Below are 19,804 nucleotides of genomic sequence, written 5' to 3' on the forward strand. Positions count from 1 at the left end.
ACTCTGTAATATCACCTGTTTCATCCATCATCAATAAAACAGACAAGTAAAAGTTGTTTAACTGTTCACTGGCATAAAGTTTTAGCTTAGTTAGATAAGTATATATAATGCATATCTCATTTGTACAGAAAATGATGTAAGAGAGAATGAAAGCTTGATCTACCTCACTAGGAAGTTCTAGTTCAGAACGATTCTCCCGTCCATGATGAAGCCCCATAACAAATGGAACAGGAGCATCCAGAAAATGAGTGAGAGATGCCGGCAGGATTGGTACATAAACATGCTGCCATGCGAACGGAAAAATCAGAGCGTTCATACACTCCGCTACCAACATCAGTCTCTGGTAATCTGATAAAGATATTATTTAAACAGGATGATAAAACATCTTTCCTATTGTAGAGATTAACTGCATTGCATATTTTTCTTTTTTAAGTTTACATGCAAGTAAAACAAACAAACATTTCCCTTTAAATATCACCATCATGATATCTATTTTGCTATTACAATATGATCTATATCATCTTGTTATTGTGTTGATCTGCATTTAAAAAAATGGGAAGTTTGAAAAAACTTCAGATCTGAACAGAAGAATGGTAGAGAACAATACAGTAGGTTCTCTTACTTACCAGACGAATAGATTAAGATCTGGTGTTCAAGTAAGACACTGGTGAAAAGTTGAATGATGTCCCTCACATCCAGAGATCGGAACAAGTCCCAGAGGGAGAAGTCAAACAAGGGCAGTTCACTCACACCTAGTAAACGAATGGAATATATATCATATATCACTGTATTACAGACAATTGTATCACAAATACACATCTTACTACAATCCTATATCTTATGTAAAGTGACGGCTCACTCACACCTAGTAAAGATAAAGTATATTATATATCACTGTATTACAGACAATTGTATCACAAATACACATCTTACTACAATCCTATGTCTCATGTTACGCTAAAATAAGTCTCAGTAATAATGAAAATAATACTAAGTATAATGCCCTACCTATTAATTAAGGGATATATCTATCTATGTGTCTTCCTATCAATTTTATAACTTCTACATGATAACTTTCATCATCAAATGGCAGTATATTTTTATATAATCAGAAATCATTTAACACTGAACAAATGTCACAAATAATTACCACTTCAAACTTTTGGATTCTATAAATGTTTCAGATAATTACCACTTCAAACTTTTGGATTCTATAAATGTTTCAGATAATTACCACTTCAAACTTACTGATTCTATAAATGTTTCAGATAATTACCACTTCAAACTTTTGGATTCTATAAATGTTTCAGATAATTACCACTTCAAACTTTTGGATTCTATAAATGTTTCAGATAATTACCACTTCAAACTTTTGGATTCTATAAATGTTTCAGATAATTACCACTTCAAACTTACTGATTCTATAAATGTTTCAGATAATTACCACTTCAAACTTTTGGATTCTATAAATGTTTCAGATAATTACCACTTCAAACTTACTGATCCTATAAATGTTTCAGATAATTACCACTTCAAACTTTTGGATTCTATAAATGTTTCAGATAATTACCACTTCAAACTTTTGGATTCTATAAATGTTTCAGATAATTACCACTTCAAACTTACTGATTCTATAAATGTTTCAGATAATTACCACTTCAAACTTTTGGATTCTATAAATGTTTCAGATAATTACCACTTCAAACTTTTGGATTCTATAAATGTTTCAGATAATTACCACTTCAAACTTTTGGATTCTATAAATGTTTCAGATAATTACCACTTCAAACTTTTGGATTCTATAAATGTTTCAGATAATTACCACTTCAAACTTTTGGATTCTATAAATGTTTCAGATAATTACCACTTCAAACTTACTGATTCTATAAATGTTTCAGATAATTACCACTTCAAACTTTTGGATTCTATAAATGTTTCAGATAATTACCACTTCAAACTTACTGATTCCATAAATGTTTCACATAATTACCACTTCAAACTTACTGATTCTATAAATGTTTCAGATAATTACCACTTCAAACTTACTGATTCTATAAATGTTTCAGATAATTACCACTTCAAACTTACTGATTCTATAAATGTTTCAGTTAATTACCACTTCAAACTTTTGGATTCTATAAATGTTTCAGATAATTACCACTTCAAACTTACTGATTCTATAAATGTTTCAGATAATTACCACTTCAAACTTTTGGATTCTATAAATGTTTCAGATAATTACCACTTCAAACTTACTGATTCCATAAATGTTTCAGATAATTACCACTTCAAACTTTTGGATTCTATAAATGTTTGTTTCAGATAATTACCACTTCAAACTTACTGATTCTATAAATGTTTCAGATAATTACCACTTCAAACTTACTGATTCTATAAATGTTTCACATAATTACCACTTCAAACTTACTGATTCTATAAATGTTTCACATAATTACCACTTCAAACTTACTGATTCTATAAATGTTTCAGATAATTACCACTTCAAACTTACTGATTCCATAAATGTTTCAGATGATTACCACTTCAAACTTACTGATTCTATAAATGTTTCAGATAATTACCACTTCAAACTTTCGGATTCTATAGATGTTTCAGATAATTACCACTTCAAACTTACTGATTCTATAAATGTTTCAGATAATTACCACTTCAAACTTACTGATCCTATAAATGTTTCTGATAATTACCACTTCAAACTTTCGGATTCTATAAATGTTTCAGATAATTACCACTTCAAACTTACTGATCCTATAAATGTTTCAGATAATTACCACTTCAAACTTTCGGATTCTATAAATGTTTCAGATGATTACCACTTCAAACTTACTGATTCTATAAATGTTTCAGATAATTACCACTTCAAACTTAATAATTCTATAAATGTTTCAGATAATTACCACTTCAAACTTACTGATTCTATAAATGTTTCACATAATTACCACTTCAAACTTACTGATTCTATAAATGTTTCAGATAATTACCACTTCAAACTTACTGATTCTATAAATGTTTCACATAATTACCACTTCAAACTTACTGATTCTATAAATGTTTCAGATAATTACCACTTCAAACTTACTGATTCTATAAATGTTTCAGATAATTACCTGTGTTAACCTCAGGTATACCACTTCAAACTTACTGATTCTATAAATGTTTCAGATAATTACCACTTCAAACTTACTGATTCCATAAATGTTTCAGATAATTACCACTTCAAACTTACTGATTCCATAAATGTTTCAGATAATTACCACTTCAAACTTACTGATTCTATAAATGTTTCACATAATTACCACTTCAAACTTACTGATTCTATAAATGTTTCAGATAATTACCACTTCAAACTTACTGATTCCATAAATGTTTCAGATAATTACCACTTCAAACTTACTGATTCTATAAATGTTTCAGATAATTACCACTTCAAACTTACTGATTCTATAAATGAAGAATTAAAGAGAAATTGGGCTTTAATTTCTGTATCACTGAGAGAAATTAGTCAAAATACAACAAGATGTTCCTCAATCAACCAAATCAATTAATTCAACCAATCAACTGTTCTAAAAGTCAGCAGGTATGATGTTAGCATTACCTTACCTAAGGAATTGATATGGTAGCCAGAATGTTAACTTACATGTATTACAAATAGACATCGACAGCTAGAAAGTGCTATTTAGATTGATGTTGGTATTATGAATGTTGATGTGATTATAGAATTCAACAAGTTCAGACATTTTTCAAATATTAATCAATAAGACAAATATTTAATTACTTTCAGTGTTATCAACACCTTGAAATAAAATTGTATCAGTAAGTTTAATATAGATCCATAAAATTTTAATGTTACTTCAGGCAAACAAATAGAATCGATACTAACTAGACATACATAAAAGCCAGAACTGTAACAGAAATATAAGTGACCCAGAGTGATAAAACAATATAAAACATGATAACTGTTATCTCAGAGAAATGAAGCAAATAATAATCTATAAAGGCATAGGCACCTGTGTTAACCTCAGGTATATAATCAATGACTGCTAACTAGTCAGAAAAAGGGAATATATCTAGAGACAGCATAAGGAAAGGGAACAGATCTAGAGACAGAATAAGGAAAGGGAACAGATCTAGAGACAGAATAAGGAAAGGGAACAGATCTAGAGACAGCATAAGGAAAGGGAACAGATCTAGAGACAGAATAAGGAAAGGGAACAGATCTAGAGACAGAATAAGGAAAGGGAACAGATCTAGAGACATCATAAGGAAAGGGAACAGATCTAGAGACAGCATAAGGAAAGGGAACAGATCTAGAGACAGCATAAGGAAAGGGAACAGATCTAGAGACAGCATAAGGAAAGGGAACAGATCTAGAGACAGAATAAGGAAAGGGAACAGATCTAGAGACAGCATAAGGAAAGGGAACAGATCTAGAGACAGAATAAGGAAAGGGAACAGATCTAGAGACATTATAAGGAAAGGGAACAGATCTAGAGACAGCATAAGGAAAGGGAACAGATCTAGAGACAGAATAAGGAAAGGGAACAGATCTAGAGACAGAATAAGGAAAGGGAACAGATCTAGAGACAGAATAAGGAAAGGGAACAGATCTAGAGACAGAATAAGGAAAGGGAACAGATCTAGAGACAGAATAAGGAAAGGGAACAGATCTAGAGACAGAATAAGGAAAGGGAACAGATCTAGAGACATCATAAGGAAAGGGAACAGATCTAGAGACATCATAAGGAAAGGGAACAGATCTAGAGACATCATAAGGAAAGGGAACAGATCTAGAGACATCATAAGGAAAGGGAACAGATCTAGAGACAGAATAAGGAAAGGGAACAGATCTAGAGACAGAATAAGGAAAGGGAACAGATCTAGAGACAGAATAAGGAAAGGGAACAGATCTAGAGACAGAATAAGGAAAGGGAACAGATCTAGAGACATTATAAGGAAAGGGAACAGATCTAGAGACAGCATAAGGAAAGGGAACAGATCCACAGACAGAATAAGGACAGAATAAGGAAAGGGAACAGATCTAGAGACATCATAAGGAAAGGGAACAGATCTAGAGACAGCATACGAAAGGGAACAGATCTAGAGACAGCATACGAAAGGGAACAGATCTAGAGACAACATACGAAAGGGAACAGATCTAGAGACAGCATACGAAAGGGAACAGATCTAGAGACAGCTTAAGGAAAAGAAACAGGCCAGACGGACAATGATTGGAAAAAGAAGTTAAGGATGAAAATGGAAATCAGGATTGAAATATTAAAGGCAATATTTTAAGAAGCAGAATATTTGGAAAGTGAACACAGACAGCATTGGAAAACTGGTGTAATGCTGACAAGGAGACATGGACAACAATGAAAATAAATGGGGCAATATCGTGAAAGGGAGCATGGACACTAATAGGGAGACAGACCTGGAGCATTATTAGAAAATGGGAACAGGGACAACATTGAGAATGGGAACAGGGACAACATTGAGAATGGGAACAGGAACAACATTGAGAATGGGAACAGGGACAGTATTGAGAATGGGAACAGGGACAACATTGAGAATGGGAACAGGAACAACACTGAGAATGGGAACAGGGACAACATTGAGAATGGAAACAGGGACAACATTGGGAATGGGAACAGGAACAGCATTGAGAATGGAAACAGGGACAAAATTGAGAATGGGAACAGGGACAACATTGAGAATGGGAACAGGGACAACATTGAGAATGGGAACAGGGACAACATTGGGAATGGGAACAGGGACAACATTGAGAATGAACAGGGACAATATTGAGAATGGAAACAGGGACAACATTGAGAATGGGAACAGGGACAATGGGAACACGGACAACATTGAGAATGGGAACAGGGATAACATTGAGAATGGGAACAGGAACAGCATTGAGAATGGGAACAGGGACAACATTGAGAATGGGAACAGGGACAACATTGAGAATGGGAACAGGGACAACATTGAGAATGGAAACAGGGACAACATTGGGAATGGGAACAGGAACAACATTGGGAATGGGGACAGGGACAACATTGGGAAACACAACAGGGACAGCATTGAGAATGGGAACAGTGACAACATTGAGAATGGAAACAGGAACAGCATTGAGAATGGGAACAGGGACAACATTGAGAATGGGAACAGGGACAACATTGGGAATGGGAACAGGAACAACATTGGGAATGGGAACAGGGCCAACATTGGGAATGGAAACAGGGACAACATTGAGAATGTGAACAGGGACAACATTGAGAATGGGAACAGGGACAACATTGGGAATGGGAACAGGGACAACATTGAGAATGGAAACAGGGACAACATTGAGAATCCGAACAGGGACAACATTGAGAAAGGGAACAGTGACAACATAGGGAGACATTTGCTGTATTTTGTTTCAAGAGTGAAATCAATTTCAGCTTATGAGGTAGGCACACATAAATATCTACAGGATATGTGGTATCACCAAATATACAAGCTGTATGTAGTAATACTAAATCAAGATGTCATTCACCATGAAATATTGCTACAGTAAAGTTAAACAAAACATAGTGAAATATTGCTATGAACTTAGTACAAAGTTTGATACTGAGGAGAAAATCCATAAGCAAGCAAACATAGGTTTGTTATACACAAAAGTAAGCGAGGTTTACAGTAGAGCTTTGTGATGTATCAGGTGATGCAGTTAACAACAAATAAAACCTTTAACAAAGATTCTCTCCGGTCATTGTATATTCTCCTTACATTTTTTTAATTACATATTACCAAATGGACTGCAGGAAATACTTGCATTAAATTTAATATTTTGATTTATCTTAGTTACCAATGTCTCCTCTTTTCTTCAAATTATTGATACAGTAATAGATATAAAGGAAAATGAAATACATCGATGAGAGTGACTTGTTAAAGGTATGCCACCACACATAAACAGACATCTAGAGAGGTCCAACAAGCTCAGGGCAACACAAACCTTTCACCTCTCGCCAATCCACTGCAAATCAAAATATAGTCGTAAACAATACACATCTTATGGTCAAGCTGAACAATGCCTTACAATAAATTACACCCAAATGTATCGAATCAAACTTCACAACATTAATTCCAAACTTTAATTTTTTGTTCAGGAGAATCTGCTTTCAATTAACATCATAAGCACTGCATTGGTCTTATAAATTTGTCATTCTTGTTTCAATAAAGCATGTGTTTGCACAACTTGACCAACATTTGTTACCATGTACAAGGTATTTCATGTTATCATAAACATTCAAGGATATAAATTTTATATTTTCATGATGCAGTTAGAGTGATTTTCATAATTTGTAAACCAACATGCATGTATACAGCATATAGTATCATCCATTTGTTATGTTCATGTTTTCCGACCAACATGCAGTTTAATTACATCCATGATAATTCATATTTATGTATATAAATCGGGGCCATATGAGATAACAAGCTAGAAAATAAGATTTTAAAGCAAGTTGTTTTCTAAATATGTGATCATTGTGAATCAAAGAGATCTATAATGAATACATATTGTATGGTCTTCACCTATCATTTTCAGATGGCAGGAAATTAATTAGGTCTCCCTGTCCAAAGAAAATAAAATATCACTCCCCGACTGATACAGACAATGAAGACTTTATAATTTAAGTAATGTAATCAATAGCATTGAATCAAAATTAAACTAATATTTTCATTTTTTTCCATTTTAATGTGATAAATACCAATACACACATTATACAGGAAATTTCAGTATCAAAAATATAACCATGACTTTAATAGTTTCAAACAAAATACAGTGCCTGTATTATTTTTCAAGTAATCTAAACTTACCTACTGTTGGCTCTAATTGACAAATGTTAGTTAGCATGCAGCATACAGTATACAGTCCCATGCAGTAAAATTATGTTACCGTTTACATATCAAAACCAAACTTATCTGTTATTTATCAATGGCCAATTGAACAAATGAACAATTTTAATTTACCTACAGAACTCAGTAAGTATGACTTATCAGGATGTCTTACTCTTGTGATGGTATTTTGTATTCAAAGAATGAAAAAAAAATCTTATTTTATCAAATCATTGTGGTTTTCACAGCCATATATGTAATACAGAAACTCACTTGGTCTTTGACAGAAGATGGGCATCTCAACACCATAGAATTTTAGACTGCGACCTGGAGGAGGCAGTGGGACCTCATACAGTATGTTATAGATATAGCTCTCCAAAGGCAGGTGAGTGTCTGATGGCTTTGACACAGCCTCATACAACTGTTTAAGAAACTGTCTTGATGCTCTCACAAAAGGCATCTGCATGATGAGGCATATTGTTTTTGTTACAAAAAGTTTGTCTTTTTCTGGGTCATAGACGCGTGCACTGTCTCTAGGACTCGTCTGTTGTCGGTCACGACCAGGTCTGGGACTAGCGTCGCGCGAGGACCGTCCACTGTCCATAGAACAGCTGGCCACTTCAGCTTGGTACATGTGCTGAAGTGTCTCCATGGCAGCACTAATTTTCTTGTCATTGACTTCCTCATAGTAGGTAAAGGCTGACCCAAAGTTACGGCTGCCATCTTCTTTTGTGATGATAAAAGAATGAAACTTAGGGCGATGTGAATCTCTTTGTGTTCGAAATGCAAGTCCCTTTGGCAAAGAAAGCTGTCAAATAAGATTAAGAAATAAAAAATTAAGAACTTAAGGACATTGAAAACAGTTTTGCATTAATTCTTTGTATCAATTGATAGTTTACCTGGCCCTTCAGTCCTGCTATAATAATTTACCATTGTACTACAGTATATGGATTTCAGTGACATGAAATATCTAGACATGAAAAATTTATCTATGAAGTACACATAATTATAAAGTATAAAGTCATCAACAAACAGCTGATAAAACTTCATTAGTCTGAGCTACACTATCAGAATACATATGTACTTTCCCACTAACACAAAATCTACTCATCCCAGAGTATCTGGTACACGGAATTACATCCCAGCTGGTCTGAAGTTTTTGCCCTTGCACAGACATCAAAGCAATTTAAACACTGACCCTATTAATTGTTTAAAAAATTATCATAGAGGAAGTGTACAGGACACATACAATATCTAGTCAAGAATTATCTACCTGATAAAGTTTCATCAAAATATCATTCATTTGTTGTTTCCCAAATGTGAAAGTATGTGACATTTAAAACATCATATGAAGTATCAAGATTGCCAAGCATTAAGAATGTACTAGCAGTTTTTCTCTTCTATCAAGAAATAATAATTAATGTCATCTTTTTACTTTTGTTGAAATGAGGGTGAATAAAAAAACTGTTGAGTGCCACTAGAAAAGAGATTGAAAAATATATTTTTTATTCATTCAAAACAATTAATCTCTATAATAATGTGGCACGCTCATAAAGGAAACACATATAGCACTACATTACCATGCCCACAGCATCTTTGTCGAAGGGACTCCATGGCACAGACTCGGGACAGTGTAGCAGCACTTTAGACTTGAAGGGTCGGTCAAGGGGAGGGCACTGTAAATTATCACCTAAAACGATAAAACACATATAAGTTTACTGCTGTGTGAAGTTAATTTTATTTCTTAACGACATACTAGTAGACTTTAGATCCTTGAAATATTTTTTCTGTGAGTTAAAGAATACAAAGCTAGACAAGGAGTTTACCCTTCATTGTTAATATCATGTATATCTTTTAGAGGGTCCATCCAGTTAGTTCTCTAACCATTTTGATTTTCTGCTTGTGGTTGACTATTCTTCAGATGAGAAGTCATTTTGTGTAGAGTACCACAGATTTGGTATTCTACCTTTGGAAGCAAGTGTGACTGAATGTTAAAATGGAGAGCTATCAGATTTTATTTTCTGTTAATGCTGTGAGATATAGAATCTGAATTCATACATTTTTCCTACAATGTATGTTTGTATTTGGAGAGGTGATCAGGGATATGTGGTTTTTGCAGTACAGCTTTACCCTGTAGTAATAATCTTCCATTTAAACAGAACATAACAACATATATATATATATTCCAAAACAAAAACCTTTCTCAATGATTTTATATAAGATAGGGCACCACATAAAAGGTCTGAAGTTTTCGTTTATAAAGACATTGCAATGCCACATAATAAACGACATGACACATTATTTGATTATGGTAAACAATACTGTAACAACTCATGCTACAACTCAAGTCTTTAGCAGTTCCAATACACTGGCTGTCCCTGTCTCTACAATATGTTATCAATAAAAAAAAATGGTCTTATAATTTTGATCTCTAATTCTAGAATTTCACAAGGAGGGGAGATAAGCCACTTGAAAAATGTTGTGAGTATTTTGTAGCAAAACTTCCGACTGGTAGCCAGTCCAATGTCACAATGGTTTGATAATGCAAACCTACTACCAACACAGGACAGTCCATTAATATTAATTCTCCTTTGAAACCCTAACTTTTCGTAAAACACTCTATATATTTATTCTCTTTTTCATCTCCATCCCTGCTCTATCAGGTTATATATGACATCCCATGACACCAAGCACTGCACTCTGCCACTATCTCCATATCATCAGAATTTAACAAATATGTTGTTTTCACTATATTTATTGTTCTATTTACTGCAAACCATTTTCTCAAGATTTTATAGCTATACTTCTAAAAATCTCAATTGTGTGTGTGTTTAAAAAATAAAATAAAACAATAAAAACACATTACTGTATTTTCCAGGTTATATGCTGCAGTGGTATATAAACCACAGAGCCAATTTTCAACAATTTTATGATCCACATATTAGCCACACCGCAATATTAATATAAGTAACACCCTTTCTTACCATGTGGTAACCATTATGTTGACCAAAGTTTGTTGACATAACAGATAATGGAAGGCAATTTATCATGATCATCAGTGAAACATTTAATATTATTGAACTTGTTTGGCTTGGAGCCTCCACAGATATAGCGCTCGACGTTATGTATGGTTTACTTAACAATATCTCCATCAGCGTCTGAACTGTTGAATATTAAAGATGGCTCTTCAATGCTGACAAAATTCTTAAAGTCCCATATTATTTTGTGTAAGTTTCACAAAGCCATTCTTATCATAAACAAGCAAGGCAGTCTTTTTAGAATTTAACTAATAACCTGATGACATATCGATCCCAGGATGCAACAGGTTATTGTAAACTTCCGCTTTGGCTTCCAAAGCAACCTTGAAAGTTCAGAAGATATTATTTTGACTCATATTAAAAGGTATGATCAATTAAACCCACGAGAATGTTACTTTTGTTTCAATCTTAAAATTGTCTTGCATACAATTGCAAATGACGGTTCTAGACGTTCTGTTTCAATCACAAACACATGATGATAGGTACTCGTAATAATTTCTGTACCGTCTTGCACTAGTAGACTTTTTTTTTCATTTTGACAATTTGCAGCATGTCAGACTGCCAAGTAAAAAGGTCACTGCTTATAATTTGGAAAATACGGTAAGTTGTCATCATTGAAATCTTCAAGTGCTTAATCACAATTCTGCCCCGAAATGTTTGGTTAAATGACTATAGGAAAATACCATCAGACATCAGAAATTATCATTTCGGTTATAGAAAAAGTACAATAACATCAGTGAAAGTAAAATTATAACTAAACAATTATTAGCAGTCACCCTAGATAAAACATAAAAACAAACAATTGTACCTGACTTCAGTATAAACTATTGTAGAAGTTTTTATCCCTTGCTCAGGGCAACTCAGGGTTATTCAACTGAATAATTTGGAGTTTAACACAAATAGTGATGCCGTTACTGCTACCATTGGAAATTTAAAGTAAATGGAGAAAAATGCAGTAGTTCCCACTGAATCTTGAAAATACAAACATGCTTTAGTGTTCATTTGTTCCATACCTTTAACACATGTGCATTAGTGATAAGTTAAATGTTCTTGTTTGATTCTGGAAAATTTATATCATAGATCATTCAAAATTTACTAAATCCATTACAAATTTTCAGAAGGTAAACTGAAAATTTTGAGAATTAAATATAAATATCCTTTCAATTCAGAATGGGGCCCAGTGTTTATCATCCCCAAAAGTCACAGGAAAAGATCCACTTTAATCTGATGCAGTATCATCATTCAAATTTTATTATAACAACATTGGAGTGAAGAATGCTTCATGATGGACATCTTCAATAAAGATTCCTTTTTTCTGTTTTTTTCCCCAATCCCTGTCCTCCCTCCAACTCTCCTTCATGAAAATGAGCACAGTGGCCGAGAGGGATAACAATGCAGGAAAAAATGTGTGATCTTATTTAACACAAAATTAAGACTTGTACACTACTTGAACAGTGCATATAGTATGTTATCAAACCCACAAAATCTCACATAGACATCTTACCTAATTATCAGAAATCAACCTATAATCTTGATATTGTCACAGGTACAATACAATACATATTCTTTCTCTCTAGATTTGACAGAGACAGAAATTAATAACCTATATATCATTAAACATTGTCACTTCAATTTATGAGACATCTTAGAGTTATGATTGACAAAGTAATTTGCAGGAGTACAGAAAAAGACAACATAAATCAATTAATAAACAAGTTTGATCAGTAACTTATTGAGATCAAAATGCAAAGTAGTAGTATGCAGAGATCCACAACTGGTGTGGAATATGAAATTAATTTCTTGTTTTTATTTCTAAAATTCTGTGTATATAAAGAGATATATACCTGTATATGCAAATTAAGTAGAGAAATCCCTATAATTGGCAAATGGAATACATACATTTACTTTTAAGGGAAAATTGAAGATGGTGGATTAAGTTCATCCAAATTTACTAAAAGATTACTGAATGAAAATATGTTATGGATGAATAAAAATAAATGCCTTCCTTATTCTAATCAAACTAGACAAACAAAGGAAACAAGGCTTTTCATATTGATATCTTGTCCAATGCTGGAAAAAATTGATGTACTTGTATATGCTACTCATATGAATCCATATATTGTATTCTGACTCTGTGTTAGAACCTACCGAAACAATCTTCAATTAAAAATTGTAAAATATTGAGATGAATTTTGAAATGGAAATTTGAATTTTAAAATCTAAAAAAAAACTTATTAAAAGCAAGAAAGTGTTAAAGGTTTCTATGGTGAACTCACACTAATTTAAACACACCCTGGGAAATAATATTGATGTGATCATCACTTGAATAATTCCAAAATTCTCTCTTAATTATACAGGCACCACACTGTAATTGCATTCCTTCCAAAGGCTTCACACATCCTGATTATTTTCAAGGGTTTATCTAATTATAAGTAATGAGGTGAGAATGCAGTAATTATCGTAATTAACTCCCGCGTGAGCTAGCCATGGATATGGATACATGGATTTTCAATTTCTCAAGTACATTGTAATAAGAAACAAAATATATGAAAGACATCCACTTCCATTTTATTTCTCAAACTGAAACACATAAACACTTTTATCGTTAGAATAAAAAGCAAGATTTAGCTACAAATACGGTGTTATCCATGGGCGCTTGGCCATGGTGATGAGTGTACTCCATCACCTGATCACCTGCTAATGACTGATGTCTGATCGATCTTATTGTCTCTGGTTATGTTGATGTATTACTACTATACGTTGTCATCTCAAGCGACAATACCAATGTACACGTGTACAAATAATGAAGTTATGGTTGTGCAAATCTCCATTATGCTATATGAGACATTAACGCAACATTTCATTCGACTGAGTGTAGATCGAGTTCACGGGGGACAACACCCTGAAAAATCAGCATCGGCTGCAGAGGCTGAACAACAAACCTGCTAATGTATCCGGCTCCAATCCTGACCCCACATCAAGCCCACAGACAACGAAATAGTCGGCAAATCGACTGGGGTTACCCTGGTTTGTCATCCCGTCCTCTGATCCCTTTTATGTCCTCGCATATTAACAATCTATCTCCGATATGACATTCGACAACATGGTTTTCGCCAGTAGTCGAGGTCTGCTTCTTCCTGTTTATTATTGACGTTAGATGGCGCTGTCATCGTAAGTAGAGCTGATTATTATTTCAAGCGTAGTTTCGCTTTGCGTTACCTCCACTGCAGTAGGTGTGTGGTAGGCACATTTGAATTAGGATAATAGTTGCACTGAAAGTGAGTAACATATTTATTCCGCAGAATGGACATCAACTAAAGCATAAATGTTTATAAATCTACTTCAGGATCAATGACATTCAGCTGATTCTGTATCATTACTTGGTTAACTACCTCACAAACTTGATATTCCAGACAAGCTGTTATAAAACCGGTATGTACTGGGAATTTAAGCAACAGAGACGAACCTGTATATAAATACAATACAGATAATCACTTTCAGTATTTTCACGTAAGTTATACCAGTACTTTGTAAAACCAAAGTCGGCTAATTCAATCATATAATTTTTATTTTAGAAGCGACAAGTTTTTTTTTCCCAGAAAATTTTACATTTCAAAAAGTAGTTCAAAATGAGGTTTATATCCTCCTTTCAAAGTACAAGCCCCGATTAAAAAAAAAAGAAAAGCCCTCGTCGTGAGCGGGTGTAGTTATTTGTTAGTTGAACTTCCAAAATAGAAATTATTTGAGTAATTGTCATTTACATTGAATAAGCCCCCACCCCCACCCCCGTGTGTGAAAGAAGCACAAGTATCATAAGAATAACTTGATATTGCTTCTCTAGAACAAGATTTGTTATAACCATACTATATTGACATTTAATGGTCTGGAAAATGCATGACCAGACCGGCGTTCGAACCAGGGACCCTCTGGTTCTCAACATTATACTTAGTCCAGTTCCTCTTTATGTTCCTCCCTCCCTTTTCCAAGTCCTAATCCATGCACGAAGACACAATTATTTACAGTTCTGGGAAGGATATCCCCTTGTCAAGCATTCACCTTATTTATAAATAGGAGTGAAAAAACGCACAGTCCCTGACCAGCTCCAAAATATGTGTATAACATTATAAACCAATATAAAGATATCAAGGATCAAACTTGGTTTGTTTTGATGTCCTATCATTATTAATTACCTCGATACTGATGTTACATTTCATCCAGCAATAACCCATGGCTAATAATAAACCAAACTTTTTTCCAAAGTTATGGCCCTTGAATATAGATTGCCAAAAAAAACTTTTAAAAAGTTTCTTTGAATTGACTAGGGATATTGATATAAAAATCTGACATATTATTATGAGAAGATGTAGACTAGGTTCATTATATTTGGTTTGAAATTTTCCCTCAGAATCATGGTTATTTGACTTCGGAATTCCAATACGTATATGTAATGTTTGTGGTGATATTTGTAGGTTCGTGTTCTGATGTGAGGAAAATGTTTTCAACTGTGTTGAGAAATGCATGTAGAAACCAACATCAATTTTCTGCTTTGAAGTACATAGCAGTGGTCAGTGTTGCCACCAGACTTGGTGTAGTACATGGATCAAAGGTACAAATGATATCTAGGTTATAATAGTCCTACTGATCATGGTACAGATAATATTGAAAAGTAATGTCTTCCTTGTAAAGTATTGGTTCCAGTTTCTATCCAATTTTGACCAACTCATATTGGAAGGGATTTTATAATGAATTGGTTTGGCCAATTTACCAAAGAAAACAATAAATGTATCCTAATATATAAATATTATCTTTACAGTGCTACTGTGTATCCAAATTATAAAGCAGCCTTGAAGGATATGACCTAAATATTTATATGTAAACAGGATGAAGGTCGATGTTTGAAAGTGTAATATTTTCTTTACCACTGAAAACTGTTGACAATTTTCAGTGTTTTATACATTTTGTGAAATGTTTGTATTTATGAGTGATATTGTTATCAGAGTATCTGTACAACACCCCAGGTGTGTAAGGATGAGGTGAAGGCAGCCCTGGATGCTGTCAAACCTTCCACAGCAGGAACAACTATCTTTACCAAGATTCTGGATAAAACCATACCTGCAGATATTTTATATGAGGATGATAAGGTGGGGAATATAATTCATTCATAAATTTCTACATTTTATCCATTAAAACAGGTCACATTATTACTAGTAAGAGTAATTTGAAATAGTGGTTTATCTGATGTTTGATTAGAAAAAACTGAGTAAAAAAAATGTTTTTACATTGTGTTGTAGCTGTACATAGTTACTGAAATTGAGATAAAAAATGAAAGTACAAGGAGTGATAAATCTTTTTATTCATTAATAGTTCAGACACAATATCTGTATGAAAATATTCTGATGGTTGACAGTGCATGGCCTTCAGTGATGTAGCTCCCCAAGCTCCAGTACACTTCCTGGTAATCCCCAAAAAACCCATCACAGGAATCAGTGCTGCACAACAGGAGGACCAGCAGGTACACATCAAATACTGTTTATTTACTCCATTTACACACATTTATACCAGCTTCTTTTTAACATGTTACATATGTATAATGGCAGCCCCCATGTGCAGTAAAATTATGGGTGCGCATGCATGAACATAAACACGTTTGGATCGGTAAGACAATGTACAGGGTCAAGAAAGGTTGTGTCTTGAGCAATTACATAAACACCATTAAAATGATCCTTTTCTTCCTCATTCCTGTAAATCAACGCCCGATCCTGTCAATAGTTTAACCCCATTTTGGAGAAATACAACAGACCCTATTGTAACTTGCTTCACACCAGATCTAAAATCAACATTTCACTTTCATTTCAAAATCTTATCGCATAATATTATGTTTATTGGTTTTTATTAGTTTTCTATATACAGGGTTTTCCATAATTTTGTTAGTAGTAGGCTGTGTAGTGAAAGTAGGAGGCTGGCCTTCCGTGTATGTGTAGTCGTGTACGGAACATTATTACGGAACTGGATTGGTGTAGGCGGCCAAATGATCAAAGTAGCCGATCAAATTGGCCGGCGACCAGCTCTTATGGAAAACCCTGTATATATATCACAAAAGATTGCAATCAGGTGTCTCCTTATATTTCCCATGTCAGACAAATGAGTGGGTTTTTATATACACCAAGTCAGGCAAATGAGTGGGTTTTTATATACACCAAGTCAGAAAAATGAGTGGATTTTTATATACACCAAGTCAGACAAATGACTGGGTTTTTATATACACCAAGTCAGACAAATGAGTGGATTTTTATATACACCAAGTCAGACAAATGAGTGGATTTTTATATACTGCATGTCAGATCCATGTGTTTATTTTTGCCTCACAGTTTTGTCAATTTTATTCAGGATTTTTACATACACCAAGTCAGAAAATCTATTTTTTCTATATGGGCTAAGTCAGACAACCAGTTGGTATTTTTATATACACCAAGTCAGACAGACAGTTATTTCTGATCTAGTTCATTTTTATATGTTCTCTCAAACTTGTCAAACTGTGTTGGTATTACTTACTTTACATGTACATAAAATTTCTTGTTGAAGCTCCTAGGCCATTTACTACTGGTGGCAAAGAATGTTGCTGAAAATCAGAAGCTCGACAATGGTTACAGAGTGGGTAAGTGTCAAGGTCATGCAGTTGATGCTAATCTGATCAAACTCAATTCAGGGCCTTAAATCATTTCAAGGAACAGAAGAAAGATATTTTACATATACTATGTTTACAATGGCTGATGCTTCAGTCTTTTCAGACCTGATTTCATTGCTGATTCATCCATTTTCATGCGGTCTATCAGTTTAAGTCCCAAAATGCAATTCACTTTTTAACTGTTGCTTTTGAAATTTAAATTCAAACCAAGAATCAATAGTGCTCTTCCAATTTAGATTTAAAGTACACTTTTTATATTCGTGTCTGTAGTACACTTTTTATATTCATGCCCTTGTGTAATGATATACATATGAGTATGTGAATTACATGTTTTAAAGGCTATGGACTAGGATTCAGGACTTTTCATGGTCTGAAAAATGAGTGGATTTTTATATACTGCATGTCAGATCCATGTGTTTATTTTTGCCTCACAGTTTTGTCAATTTTATTCAGGACCATTTACAGTTTGAGAAGCTTCTTTGAAACTCTATTTTTTCTGTATGGGCTATGGGTCTATGACCAGTTGGTACCTTGTAAAGTGAAGGACAGACAGTTATTTCTGACCGGTAACAAATGAATTAGCAGACTAATTCAGAACAGCTTTGATGCAAACCCTCTTTATCATACTCAGTTGGGAAATGTGCTTTCTGTTAAATGAACACAAAACTGCAAAGTGTTGAAAATAAGGTTAAATGTGTACAGGAAACCTGAAATTTTCATTACTAATTTGTTCAACTTTAAAATTATATCTCATTTATGTCTGTACATTGACTTGTAAATAATTATCTATATATTGACCTGTATACAACTATCTATACATAGATTTGTATATAACTATCTATATATAGACTTGTATATAAGTATCTGTACATAGACTTGTATATAACTATCTTTATACTTACCTGTATATAAGTATTTGTACATAGATTTGTATATAACTATCTATATATTGACCTGTATATAAGTATCTGTACATAGATTTGTATATAACTATCTTTATACTTACCTGTATATAAGTATTTGTACATAGATTTGTATATAACTATCTATATATTGACCTGTATATAAGTATCTGTACATAGATTTGTATATAACTATCTTTATACTGACTTGTATATAAGTATCTGTACATAGATTTGTATATAACTATCTTTATACTTACCTGTATATAAGTATCTATACATAGATTTGTATATAACTATCTATATATAGACTTGTATATAAGTATCTGTACATAGACTTGTATATAACTATCTTTATATTGACCTGTATATAAGTATCTGTACATAGATTTGTATATAACTATCTTTATATTGACTTGTATATAAGTATCTGTACATAGATTTGTATATAACTATCTTTATATTGACTTGTATATAAATATCTGTACATAGATTTGTATATAACTATCTTTATACTTACCTGTATATAAGTATCTGTACATAGATTTGTATATAACTGTCTTTATATTGACCTGTATATAAGTATCTGTACATAGATTTGTATATAACTATCTTTATACTTACCTGTATATAAGTATCTGTACATAGATTTGTATATAACTATCTTTATATTGACTTGTATATAAGTATCTGTACATAGATTTGTATATAACTATCTTTATATTGACCTGTATATATATTGACCTGTATATAAGTATCTGTACATATCTTTATATTGACCTGTATATATATTGACTTGTATATAAGTATCTGTACATAGATTTGTATATAACTATCTTTATATTGACCTGTATATAAGTATCTGTACATAGATTTGTATATACTTTTACATCAGACTTTGAGTGTAACTGCCTTTACATATACAATTGCAGTGATCAATGATGGGAAAGATGGGGCACAGTCAGTGTTCCATCTCCACATCCATGTGTTGGGAGGACGCCAGATGTCTTGGCCGCCCGGCTAGCATTATCCAATATACAACCAAGGGACGTGAGCTGTTGGTTTGTCCAAGACATGTTATACAACAAAGGTTTAAAACCATCTTTTTGTGTAACAGTTGTTTTTATTAAATATTATTTAAAAGTCATTCATGTGGTATTTTTCCCTAAGTACATCAAATGATATAGTTCTATAAAACAACATTATTTGTACACTACTGTATATATAATTTATTGGAATTAAATGATAATCACCATAATTTCAAAACTCCAGAAAATGATGTGGTA

General features: G+C 33.2%; 2 protein-coding genes across 3 annotated transcripts in view; one reads left to right on the forward strand and one right to left on the reverse strand.

The window, feature by feature from the left end:
- LOC132559085 (DENN domain-containing protein 5B-like) overlaps nt 1-14,041 on the reverse strand; it is a 50,822-nt gene extending 36,781 nt beyond the window's left edge. The window contains exons 1-5 of the mRNA XM_060223695.1: nt 13,874-14,041; nt 9,474-9,583; nt 8,167-8,701; nt 627-752; nt 164-348 (exon numbers count right to left, since the gene is read on the reverse strand). Of these exons, the coding sequence (XP_060079678.1) occupies nt 164-348; nt 627-752; nt 8,167-8,701; nt 9,474-9,583; nt 13,874-13,967 (1,050 nt within the window). The 5' untranslated portion in view covers nt 13,968-14,041. The remainder of the gene's footprint in view (nt 1-163; nt 349-626; nt 753-8,166; nt 8,702-9,473; nt 9,584-13,873) is intronic.
- An 88-nt stretch (nt 14,042-14,129) lies between these two features.
- On the forward strand, nt 14,130-19,665 carry LOC132559087 (uncharacterized HIT-like protein Synpcc7942_1390). 2 transcript variants are annotated; one of them, XM_060223697.1, is made up of 6 exons: nt 14,130-14,209; nt 15,401-15,537; nt 15,929-16,072; nt 16,339-16,443; nt 17,514-17,586; nt 19,451-19,665. In XM_060223697.1, the coding sequence occupies exons 2-6, from the start codon at nt 15,424-15,426 to the stop codon at nt 19,540-19,542; spliced, it is 528 nt and encodes a 175-aa protein (XP_060079680.1). In that variant the 5' UTR covers nt 14,130-14,209; nt 15,401-15,423; the 3' UTR covers nt 19,543-19,665. The 2 variants fall into 2 exon arrangements, with proteins under 2 accessions (XP_060079680.1, XP_060079679.1); XM_060223696.1 differs by lacking the exon at nt 14,130-14,209 and adding an exon at nt 14,266-14,441.
- The last annotated feature ends 139 nt before the right edge of the window (nt 19,666-19,804 follow it).

The sequence above is a fragment of the Ylistrum balloti genome, unplaced genomic scaffold, assembly GCF_031769215.1.
Source record: "Ylistrum balloti isolate Yb309-2 unplaced genomic scaffold, AGI_CSIRO_Ybal_v1 Utg370852, whole genome shotgun sequence".
Lineage (NCBI taxonomy): Eukaryota > Metazoa > Mollusca > Bivalvia > Pectinida > Pectinidae > Ylistrum > Ylistrum balloti.